Raw genomic sequence first — 12,839 nt, 5'->3', positions numbered from 1 at the left:
TCATCACTTTATGGTCCTGGCAGAAGACTGCATTCACCCTCCACAACAAGACAGAACCGACCTCTGTTCAGTGCATTTCCTGCTTTTCCGACTAATAAATGTCAGAGGAAACAAAACGCCTGTCGTTACCGATTTGTCATCTGATCTCGACTCACTCCTCATTCTCGAAAATCGCTTTTGACTTCTGAGCCGAATCTTGCGGTTGGGAGGACGCCGACGGTATGAGCTGAGGTAAAAACCACAATGGCAGCGATATTAGCCTGGTATTGAACCTGCAACTATAACGGGGTCAAAGTGGCTGCTAATTTTGGAGAATGGCACTGGCATCCAGAGCAAGAGTCACTAAGTACTGCTGAACGCAGCCTGAGATCTGGCATGGCGAGCATCAGTGCCATCACTCATGACAGTCAGTGAGAGGAGCTCCAAGGGCAAAACAGCCCACAGAGTGTCACTTCACACAGATGTACGACCCCGATGTCACGCGGGCTGCAGGCTGTGCGACTATGTAGCTGCATGTCTGTGTGTACTTGTGACAGGCGGACAGGCTCCATCCAGCCCTGTATGTCAGGACCTGTACTGCAAGTGAGTGACACGCTATGCATGAGTGGCCTATTAGGCTGCCCCAGCCTCTGCCATTCAGTAGTGCAACTGCCGCGAGCTCTCGATTCCCTCTGACACATCTGCACTCGAGCCAAGCCTGCTGCACCACACTGAGCATTACCCCTATCGACAGGCGCGTTGCCACAATGGCATTACATTAAAGCTCGTGTGATTGTGCAGAGATGGTTGACTCTTTCTAATTAAGGGTAAAGGTGAGATGAAGAGGCAGGTAAGTACAGCATATTCCCAGCTAACACAGCTGTAGTGTTGGCGCATATGAATCATTCAGAGCACAAGTAGAGCACTTTATAGCCATCAGAAAAAGTTGAAGCCGCTCAGTCAAAATGTCACCGCTGCGATTCCGAAAGAACGATGCAGTGCTCTCAGAAATGGAAGTAAACAAAAATCTTCCACAATTATTCATCCGTGTGTTTCTCTCTGTTTGGAAAACTGTGCAGTGCTAGCAGTGTGACACAACAACACTGCAGACTCGGACTTCTGGACAGCTCACTAATAAATTCGGACAGACTGTCTCACATTAATGTTAGTAATGCAACCATTTATTATCACGCTTGATTTTTAACAGTGTGACAGGATGACTGACTGAATAAAAATATGTTTTGATGTAACTTGCATTTGGAAAAAGAGAAAATGTGGGGACAACTTTGCACTTTTTCTGTCTGCATTGGGTCACGAGGTAGGTAGGCTTCGTTAGCACTAGCCTTTAACGATTAGCATTAGAGCTGTTACCTGTGAACAGTGCATGCTCCTCACAGTGTTACACAACATGCAGTAAATGAATAAAAATTACACAGTGAGGCGTTGTGGCTGCACTACAGTGTCTCGTGATCAGGCTGTGCTGTGTGGGCACTCTTCACCAAGCTCTTACTTACACAGCCAGATTTCTCCGAGCACTTTGAAGACTTATGTCCACGTCGGCTCATGCAAATAATGCTTTTAACATGATTTTTTCCAAGAAAGTTACTGAGCTCAGTGTTAAAAGGATCAGTTGCTGCATCTGCTTCTGTTTGCCAGTTTAGGCACACTACAATGAAGTACCTATGAGTACAATATGTGTACCCACTGCTGATATATTCTCACCACCTACAACTAAATAAACTTCCTGTACTCCTTCAGTAAAACAGTGCCACCTTTGCACCTGACTCTGGGTTTGTCCTGATTTGTGCTTCATTCAGTGGTCTTTCTTTCTCCCACCACCACCACTTCTCCACGATGCCACACCACCCCGCTCCTCTGAAATCCCCCACAGTCAGCTCAGATGCAGCATCCATACCAAACAACAGGAGCAGAGATTCTGCGACTCCTGCCAGTATACCGGCAGACAGCAGCAAGGTGGATAAAATCACACATCTATTCACTAATTCCAACATTTAGTCTCAGGAACAAATCTAAAAGATATTTAAAAAACATACAGCTATCCTCTCAAGCTTATTATCTCAAGCTTCTTTCAGCAAAGACTGGAGAGGTTTGACTTACTGTAGTTCACACATTGCAGTTTTCCTGTTCATTGCATCTCTTTCATTATTATTATTTTTTAGTTCTAGAGAAACTTGAAAGGAGAACAAATAAAGATTTTAAAAACGGGTATTGCTCTTTGGGACTTCCTAACCTTGTAGGAGCTAAAATAAGAACTACCTGCACATTTGCATACTTTAGAGCTGAAAACAAACTTCCTCCAAAATTTCCATCATAGGCCTGTCAGCCTGAATACAAGGAGAGAGAACAGGATAGGTGTGGGAGACTGCAGTGTCTGACCTAATGGCGGTTCGGTCAGTTCACTGTGAAAAACAAAGAACACACATAAAATCACATGAACACAGAAAGTTTGGTAGCTATTCTTCACACGGCCTTGCTTTTACTAAGCATCAGTCTCCATGCATGCCTGGAATGTAACATCACACATTACTGTTAACATGCATCAAATTGGTCCCAAATTAGAGGACCAGCAGAGAGTCCGTTCTGACATTAAGCCGGAGTAAGTCCTGAATCACTGTGATATACAGTAACGAGGTGCCTGTGCCTTAGATCTATGCTAAACAACACCTCACTGCAGTGGTCTCCGTGTACTTCAGAGCTTTTTGTTTTAGCTGTGTCTGTGCAGTCACTCTGGATCCTTCACCTGAGAAAGGCTCTTCTTCTTAGTCATGCACCTTTTTTCCCTGGATGTGCTTTTGCATAACTCTGTATTTGCAGTGAAGACACTGGTCTGACGAGATTACTCGCATCCCATCCTACATCCTCTGACTTTTTCTTCTTTTTAAGGACCCCCTCTGCACCCCTGGACCTCAGGCTGACACCCACCCACTCCACTGACTGCACAGCGAACGGATTTGATTAATTTCAGGCGAGCTGCGCCACCTTGACGGCATTTAATCACTGAGAAAAGACAGGAAACGTACTCATTCCTTATCCTCCTGCTCTCCCACCCCACCCCGCCTCTCCTGTCCTCTCCTCTCTCCTGGCGTCTCCGGTGCGTCTGTTCGCTCTGAAAAGCGGCGGTGTGCGTGTGTGGAGGAGCCGGAGGAGCGCTGCACTGTTCTGCGCACTGGTTCCGCTGGACATCACCGAATAACGGCGCTCGACAACCGGGTGGTGGTGGAGGGGGAGACTGGACCCGGACCCGGAGCAGGAGCAGGAGAAGCACCGTGGCTCTTTACAGCCCGCTCTCCGAAAACATGTCGGAGTTTTTTCTACTCGCCTTTCTAGCCCTGTTCTCGGGATTATTTCCGTGCGCCGAGCCCTCGACGGTGTCGGACGAGGAGAAAGGTAAGGAGCCACCGGGCCGCCGGGAATGCGCAGTCCGGTGAAACTTGGCAGCGCGGGCCGCCTTTAGTGCAGTGTGGGCGCCGTGACGGGCAGCAGCTGCTGGATGTGAACGTGTTTCTGAACGATGGAGAGTTGATGGTCGGTGGCATACCTCACTAAGTCGTCTCTGTGTGTTGTAATTGAGGATGTTTCACTGTAATGTGCCCCCCCCCCCCCCCCCCAGCTGTTGGACCACAAATAACGATACCACCTGTGCGGTGACCCCCCGAGCGTGCGTGTTGCACCGCTTTCCCGCGTGGGCATTTTCAGGAACGTTCCCGTGGATATACCGGGATAGACTCGGTGGCTCTGACTGCAGGTGCGTAGCAGCGCTATCCTCCAATGCAGCAGGTGACCAGAGCCGAGCCCGGTGCCGGAGTGCGTGCTGTCTCTCCGGTATACCTGTGCCGTGCGAACGCGCAGCGGTGTGCGCGGTGCAGTGGCTCCGTGCTCGGGTAATGTCGGGAAATCATTTTGAGGTGAATTTAAATTCCGCCACAAAGGCTCCGGGAAATCTAAAAATCCGAGGCACAGAGCAGGATCCCCGAGAGGAACGAAGCTTCACCGAGCAGGCACTGTCAGGATTTTATCGAGTTAAAGCGCATATTAGGCTCGTGCTATTTTTTTAAACAGCTGCATTCATAGACAGGAATTTATTGGGAGTATGCAAGGATGGAGAATTTATGAAACCCAAAGGAGGTTATCAGCGGGCTTTTCAATTACACAAAATATGTACATTTGTGATTTAGTAGTTTGCATGTATTATTGTAGGGTCTACCTTACAGTATAAAATAAAACTGAATTGAATTGAAGCAGTTATCCTTATAGTCAAACATCAACTTTTACTGTGAACCTTTCAAAACTCCCATTTCAGTACTTACATGTTGAGTCATGGGCTGATTGCATTAATCGTCCCTCAAAGACAAACTGTGGTAAGTGTAACATGCAGTTGTAAGGAACATGTATGCATGCCCATTGATTTGTTGTCAGTGGACATGATTGCTTCACAGTTCTCCCACTTTCTGTTCCCCAGCAGAGAAATCTTTGTCAGGGCTGCTTTGCTTGTTGTGAAACCTTCACGAAGGAGACTCAGGAGCCTGCCTTCCAATCACTGTAAATCACCAAAACCAACAAAAAACCAGCTACCTTTCTCTGCCTCCTGCTCTGTGAGGGTGGAGGTGTGGCTTGAATCAGAGTAAAAACAGGTATCATAATGGCTCATCGAGCTGCTATAACAGTATTTAGAAGGACAGCAGATAGGATGGGGCGGACTCACAGACACAAAGGTTCCAAATTTACTTTCAGATAAATCCGAGTTGGAAAGTTGGACCCTGTATCTCTGTGTGCTGTCCTGCTCCATTTGTACCCAGGATAAATGGGAGCTCTTGTAGCTGTGTCTAAATGGACGGTAATGATAATAGCGTTTCATTTTTCTTTCAACACCAAAGCTGGTTTTTATCCTAATTAGTCTGAAATTAATTTGCTTTGTGGTAGCAGCGTTGTTACTTTGAATGCCAAGTAGTGAGCCCGTGGTTTTCTCTGCATGAATAAAAGGCATTTCCAGAATCATTCCTACAATGGCACGGGCTCTTTGAAATGCTTCCACCTTGTTTTTCCCCTTTTATCGCTCATGCCCATCTAACATTGAGCAGACTGACCTGATCGGCTGGTGTGGCAGTACGCTGCTCATCTAACAAAAGGACAGACTTGGAAATTTGGACACACCGCAGCACTACCTGTTTATTTAATTTCTAAAAAAAACCAAAAACCTGGATGCCATGCAGTGACCTCAGCACCAGATAAGCATCACCAGCCGCAAACAGTTCAAGGTTGTTTGTAATGTATACCCTATTTAAGAGACGATAGTATAGTGCAAGGCACATCCACTAATACGAGGAAGGCTGCCTTTAGAGGCTAATTAAGTGAGATAGCCAGATACCATCGCAGAAGTGTATGTAAGTGCCCGTGTGTGTATGTGTGCAAAGACAAGCACCAGAATCACGATGAGGGAGAAGTCGTTCAGCGTCTGCATTATGTGCAGCACGTTGGCCAGCAGAGATAATGAGTTTGTAGATTTTCTCAGTTGTGAGCTCCTGAAATGTTACTGTCTAAACACTCATCATTGGACAATAAAGACATAAAACATGTGGACTACACCAAACACTGCCTGCCAGGATGAATATAGTGCTAAAGGGCACACTGTAAGAAATGCAGGATAATTTTAACATTTTTGGACCATTTGAGAAACAAAAGCATGTCTTTGGCATCCTTTTAAGTATGTTCTCATTATTAAATTATTGTAATATATTTTTATTTATTCAGAAAAAAATTAGGAAACTGTTTTTTTCTTCCTTCTGGTACATTTTAAAATATTACTGCAACTATGAATATACAAACTTATGCTACAATATATTTTTTACTTTTTAACTTTTAGTGTTTAGAATGACTCTAATTCTATTATTCTACTCTAAACAGTTAAAGCCACAGCGTGCTGCATCAACTGTGCAGGCAGGCGCAGCTTTTGTCAGGCTGACGGGTCGATACGAACAGCGAATGACTCAGAAACGAAGCTGAAAGCGTGTAAAGCTGCACTCCTCTCATCTTTTCTGTATGCATGTGAGACTGATAGTCATCGCTCCAAAATGCTGAACTGTTTTCACCTCCACTGCCTGAGGTGACTCTCAGGGAGCATCGTGGGCTTAAGATGATGAGACAAAGTTCCTGACTCTGAAGTGCTGAAGCAGGCAGAAGTGGCCAGTATTAATGCTCCGATCATGACAGCTCAGCTGAGATGGTTAAGGTACGAGAAGCCACAAGAGAGTCTGCCAAAGAAGACCGCGTACGGCAAGCTGGCCTGTAGAGAGCGCCAAAAGAGGAGGCTGATGTAAGCACTGCTACCTGCAGTTGTTACTGAAACGTTTTCACGTCGAATTGCACGACTCATTTCGAGCTGCTCTGCTAGACCTCGTAGGATTATGCAGAGGCCATTTGCTAAACCACACAAACATATCAGTAACCTCAGGAATCCGCTCCTGCTCAGGTACAAATCGGAGCAGAGGAAGGCTCCGGGACTGATTAGCAATTCCAGAGTTCACAAAAATAAACTTGAGACTGAAAGTGTGATGTACAAACTTCATCTGTAACTGTGCTAACAAAGACAGAGGCGGGGAGGAGAACCTGAGTGCAAAAAGCAACCTTGCAGGAGGGAACAGTTTAATATTGAAAATTCACACATGAAGGTGGGCAGACAGGTACACGTGGCGAGGATAGCAACACATCTCAGAAGCAGAAATGACGGAGTCCAACCTGAAGGGGCTGATTTGGCTGTAGCGGTAGGAGCGACTGTGACAGGAAGCCGAGGGTTAAAATAATGTAGGGTTACAGGAACTGTTTGAAAAATGTCCGCCCTGCTTAATGTCGCCTTTGTACCCTTACTCATTTAATAGACAGCTAGTACACAGTAAATTGTGAGTGGACTTTATAAATGGATATTATGTAAATCACTTGGTTTTAGCACCTCTAAACAAACAAACAAAATAAACAGACATGTTCCATATCCTTGTTGGTGTTCTGGAAGCTGGTGTTATATGAAGATCAGGGTGTTGTTTTTAGGAGAGAAATATTGGATAGAGACTAGCAGCTGACCTTCAAAGGTTGGACTGAATTCTGTTTTCATAGCTGCTTTACGTCTTTTTCTGGAAACCATTAACACTAGAAGAGGCCTCCAGCTGCGAGGGCTCCTTTGTAGCTCAATTTTCTGTCCACATCCTGTTTTGACAAGGCAGCAAAAGCGTGAACCTCAGCAAGCGGGGATCTTAAGGACTGAAAATAACCTGCAATCACCTGACTGCTCTGATGATTTAAGAAATCATACTGGTAAAAACATAAACACAGACGCAGTGTGCTGTCGAATGCATTAGCCTGCGCTCTGTTAGCCTGGAGACATTTGTGAAGTGGTGAAGTGGTACTGGCTGGTGTTGTTATTGGCATCCATGAGTTGTGCTTCAGGTGCTTTTTGTTAAGTATTGCTTCATAGGTTTGTCTTGGCTAGAAAACCAGACAAGTTGTCAGAAAAAGCCTGTCAGCTTGTTACATCTGCGGAAGGTCAGATCCAGTTATATATGAGCACTTCTTCTAAACCTCGGTATTTTCCTTTTCCTCCCAGAAGTCCTCTAAACATCATAGTAGTCGTGGCAGGATTTCTGAGGTTTGTTTGAGGCAAGTGCTTAGACTGCACTTTTGCAGGGTGGCATTCAGTCTTTTATGAGCTATGTAAAGACATTGAAACAGCTGACACATCTATCTGGTGATGTCAGCTAAGTGCTGCTGTCATTGAGCTCTTACATCTATCTCAGGGCAGAGGTGAAGCATGGCCTCGAGCTACAGTCGAATTCAGTGATCCGCACGCCTCATTATGGCGTGGAGTATGAAGGTGGGGCTGGACTGCCTCGTATGGAACAAAGTTATTGAAGGAAGCTGTTAGATTTTTGCTCGTGTCACCTTTAATATCAGCTCTCACAGTCTTAATGGGCTACAATTGAATAAGTAATGCAGTGGGCTCAGGTTGTGGAAGCCACTGGCTGTAAATTGACTTGTAGCATTGATTATCAATGGGAGGAGGAGCTAGATTTCTGACCCACATGATCTGTTTTGGTTAATGTTCTGGGAAGACTTAATTATGTGGGTGGCATGGGGTTTGATATTAGATTTTTCCAAAATGTTACATAATTTAAAAGGTGAATATTGAATCAGCAAGTTTGTCTTTAGAGAAATCCCATGATGCTGGCGTTGAATCTAAGAACTTAACTCAGCTGTATACAGATATGGTTCCTCTTATAAAAAAAACTTCTGAATGAATTATTAATGCAGGAAAGCATTACTGTTTTATTGCCAAATATGCTAATGAAAATAGGGCTCATAAGAGCAGTAGTGGGATACGCTGCTGCTCTCATAAGTCGAGTTAAGTATGAGGTCATCAGTAGGTGACAGACACGATAGAACACATCATAAAATGAAATGTAAGGGTGAGGTAATGTACTTTAGAAATGTAAAAACAAATTCTATGCACCAATGAGACCATCTGCTAAAATGAACAATGAAACAGGGATGTGTAGCTTTGACTAGCTGTATAGTAAAGGTTAAAGTTAGTATGCAGCTGAGTGTGAAGCTCAAGGTCTGAGTTAAGCAAACATCTTTCTTGAGGTATCCTAAGGGGTGAAAAGTGCCTCCATCGCAGGCTAAAAGTATGTCTGTCAGTTTGAAAGGGTGAACAGTTAGCTGGATGGAGGCAGCACCCCGAGGAGATACAATTGTGTGCTCAGCATGTACAGACGTTCAATGTAGCAGCGGAGGATTCTTACGCTGTAAATCATACTGTTGCCATCATCGAGTTCCTCCATTATGTCTAGACGGGCCTACAGGAACCGACAGCGTGCTTTGTTCGTTTGACATAATTTGGCAAAATGCATGAAAAAACGAGTGCATGAGACAAACCTTTCCCTCAGTGCTGAGATATAACTGGGACCTTTCAATACAGAGGATGTATGTGGAGCGCTGCTCAAATATGACGGAGGAAAGACCCGTCAGCATCACTAGCTTAACCCGACACTTGACAGGCTAATATTATTGTCACTGATTTGTGTTATAGATAAAAACAAAGCTCTCTGATTGACTATTGGCATGCTGTTAGCTAACAGCTATATATTGCACATCATGTATCCAGAAATGACAAATTGATACAGAAAATGTTCTTAGTATTACAAACTATTTAAGATGATGTTGAACTTTTTTATTGTAAAAACTATTTTATTTTTTGTATGTTTGAGGTCTTACAGACGAGAGCATTCACCTTGTATGGAGAGCTCTGTCACTGTTGCTTGCAGATGTTGGCATATTTGTGGTGCAATCTTTTCTGAATTATTCACTTGTAATGTGAATAATATTTAATAATATGATCTCCTGGTTAACAAACAGCTTCAACAAGATTTACGATTTGATTTATCACTGTGCAGAGAATACTTCTTTTTCATGTTAATACCATATCAGACATTAACAGACTAAGCATGTCACCAGAACTGCTATTTACAGTATATTTCGATACCAAAATTATAAAAATGTAGTATCTTTTAGTACTGTGGATACATGAAAGCATGTACAGAGTAGGTTTGTCAAAATAAAAAATACAAATTTAGACTGAAATATTATATCTATTCTATTCTAAAAATGACAAATTATTATCAGATATGAAATTCATTTGTAACAGTACTGAATTACTGAAGAATTTGCTGAACAAATTATGTATTCTTTAATATATTAGTGTCATTTATATTATTTCAATTAAAAACTGAACACTCAAAAAAATGGATTTGGATTTACTGAAAAAAGTCAAGTAGTTCTATCCAACTGTGTTAAGCAACTCAATTTAGTTTAATTTTATATAGTGCAAAAAATGTCTAATTTTGTGAGGTAAAGACCTACAATAATACATAGAAACCCCAGCAATCAGACGACCCCGTATGAGCAAGCACTTTGGACAGTGGGAAGGAAAAACTCACCTTTAACAGGAAGAAACCTCCGACAGAACCAGGCTCAGGGAGGGGCGGGGCCATCTGCCGTGACCGGATGGGAGTGAGGGGAAGGAGAAAAGAGCCAAAGATTAAAATAACTCAGAATTAAATAACTGAGTGAAAAGGGGTGAGAGAACTCCTGTGAAATTCACTGTTTTACTCTAAAATGTTGAAATTACTAAACAAAGAGGTATTGAATTGACTTGCAAAAACAGAGTATTTCATTGAAATACCAGACATGACTCAAGTAATCTTAAAAAATTGATTTGTTTGGTAAGTACACTAAAGAGGAATATTTAAAACCAACAATAGTGATATTTCATTTTCTTTTAGTGCAGGTTAACTTAACAGCTTTTCTCTGAGTCAGTTCAATGTTTTAGTAAAAGTTAAATAAGCGTCAAACAGACAGTTTCTTTAGTGTTACTTAACACAGCTGTGTGGAAGCCTTGACATAATTTTTTTAAAGTTAAAATAAAAAACAACATTTCTTCTCACATCACTGCTGCATGCAGGCATGTGAGCAGCCCCTCCCCTCACTAGCAGCTGAACACATGAAGAGTGGTGCAGCAACATGAGGTCGGTAAAGCTCCCGTTTCAACTGCACCAAAATATTGAACAGTTGTCATAAATGTTAACCTGGGTGGTACATGCCAGTTACCCGGTGGCTGTTTCAGCCATCTGTTTAATCAATATGCTAGCATTACGATGCTAGCGTTGAAGCTACTCAGCTGACCACTAGACAGAAACAGTGGCAGCTTACCTTAGCAGCTCCATCTGATCAGCAGTGTAACCAGTGCCAAACCAGCACAAATGGCTGTAGATGAATACATTTACTCAGACCAGTATTATTATAATCTTTATTTTTAGAAAGGCTGATTAACTTTCATGGTTTTGAAAATAGTACTGAATATTTTCCGGGTGTCGGTATCAAGTTTGGATCCTACTTTCATGACGACTCTGGAATAGACCGAAGAACAGCGCTTCACCGTGTCTTAAAAAAATGTTCTGCACAAAGAATTTATTTCAGACACAGAAAATGAAATCTGGAAAAAGGGTCAACACCAGTACTCCCGACCAATCTGTAGGTCAGTAGAGTTGGTGTCGAGCTCGGCGAGTGGCAGCGGCGGCGGCCAGAGGACCAGAGAGAGGGCTGCTGAGGCCTGGCTGGGGACTCTCTCTCCCAGCTGCCACCTGGCACAGGCCGAAGGCTCAGGGCCCCATCATGCAGACTTGGCTCAGAAAACCAGAACAGGGGAGGGATTCATCCATCCCCCAACAAGCTTCATTCAGCAGACAAACCTAAGGCCAGTTGGTGATGCTGCGCTGTGTCCTTCTTAAAAGAGAAATTGGCACATAGAGTAATTAAGAAATATTGAACCACTGAGGTGTTTCATTTTATACCTCTGCAATAATCCATATTTCTCCTTTATGGCTTTAAACATAAAATGCTTATGCAGAAACAGCTAACCAGATGATATTTTGTCTTTTGCCTGATTTGTTTTTCAGTCATTTTCACAACCCATTGCCTTAAAGACCTGTAGCATAGCCATTAATGAATACGGAGAATTAAATGATCTTTAGTGACGATCCAGGACAGTGCACAGTGTGAGACATTTACATAGGGCACCCGGTATTTATGGTTTCTTGATTAGCGTACGAGCTCAGCAAAGGCAAACACACACACAAACATGCCAGCACTTGGAGAAGCACATGCATATACACAAATTAAGCCTGTCTACAATGAATGTCTATGCCCTGTCTGTGTTGTGGCTGCCTTCCCTGGCAGAGCTCACTATGCTTCAATCCAGTTAGATGGAGGATAGAAAAGGAAATTATTGGCGTCGTTTTCACGCCTGTGTGCAAAGCCGTGAGTGGCTACATCAAATGTGCAGCCGGTAAAAATCGTGGGCCTGCATTTAGGATATGTACAAGTCAGATTTTTTCCCTGTCGGTTTGGCGTGTATGTCCAAGCTCTGCACTGCACCGAAAGAGCTTTTTGGGACTAAAATATTTGTGAGATTGCCACAAAGTGTGAATAATTTAATGCACTTTAATGGCGCGGAGCACGAATTGAAAATCAAAGATAAAACAGTGCTGCTGCCCCTACCTCCACCTGCAGCACGAGTCGGTGTCTCTCTACAGCTGTGATACTGTTGGCCCGCAAGGATTGAGTTCAGTTTTGTGGCAGCACTATCACTGAGTTACTTTGTGTTAAAATTAGATTGCCAAATACATCACCACCAGCTGTCATCAATCTGATTCAGTATGATCCCCTAACATGCTTCCGAGTTGCTATTGATCTCTGGTCTCTGGCACCCTCCTTTCTCTCACAGCGTTGGATTGGGAGACCTATTAACTGCGCTCCCATCAATCACAGTTCACCCATGTTTGTTTGTAGAAGTCTTTGATACGATTAGACGAGTGCTCTCGAGCTCATGCAGGGTGTTTTTTTTCCATTTCTTGTGTCAGCTGGTTTGAGATGCACGCAGTCACTCCCTCCTTGCTCTAGTGATGTGTCTCACTGCTCCGGAGCAGAGACCAGAGATTAAGCACTTGGGCCTCAAAAATGTCGGCTGTCACAGGTATCTCTCGCTGCTCAGTGCCTGATAAGGGCCACTTGTTTCTGAAACAGTCAATGCCAAGAACAAAACCCCAGAGAAATAAAAACCCTTCTGGACTTACTGAGATTTAATATGTTTCTCTTAGAAAGCACGTTCCTATGATTGCTTCTGTGGCCTTGTTCACGTCAACAATTGAAGTTTAGTGCAAACATTTTTTTTTTCCTGAAAAATAATTGGATTTTTTTTGCTGATAGCTTTTAGATTTCTTACACCTTTCTGTTTCGTG

The 12,839-nt window shown here is 43.4% G+C and overlaps 1 protein-coding gene across 8 annotated transcripts in view; it reads left to right on the top strand.

The window, feature by feature from the left end:
- Nucleotides 1–3,134: 3,134 nt before the first annotated feature.
- lrp1bb (low density lipoprotein receptor-related protein 1Bb) overlaps nucleotides 3,135–12,839 on the top strand; it is a 260,158-nt gene continuing 250,453 nt past the window's right edge. For all 8 annotated transcript variants that reach the window (XM_063499991.1, XM_063499988.1, XM_063499992.1 and 5 more), the window contains exon 1: nucleotides 3,135–3,387. In XM_063499991.1, the coding sequence (XP_063356061.1) occupies nucleotides 3,297–3,387 (91 nt within the window). In that variant the 5' untranslated portion in view covers nucleotides 3,135–3,296. The remainder of the gene's footprint in view (nucleotides 3,388–12,839) is intronic.

Source organism: Pelmatolapia mariae, linkage group LG16_19 (genome assembly GCF_036321145.2).
Source record: "Pelmatolapia mariae isolate MD_Pm_ZW linkage group LG16_19, Pm_UMD_F_2, whole genome shotgun sequence".
In the NCBI taxonomy this organism is placed as follows: domain Eukaryota; kingdom Metazoa; phylum Chordata; class Actinopteri; order Cichliformes; family Cichlidae; genus Pelmatolapia; species Pelmatolapia mariae.
Note: the sequence above shows the minus strand (reverse complement) of the source record. Positions and strands in the feature narration are given on the sequence as shown.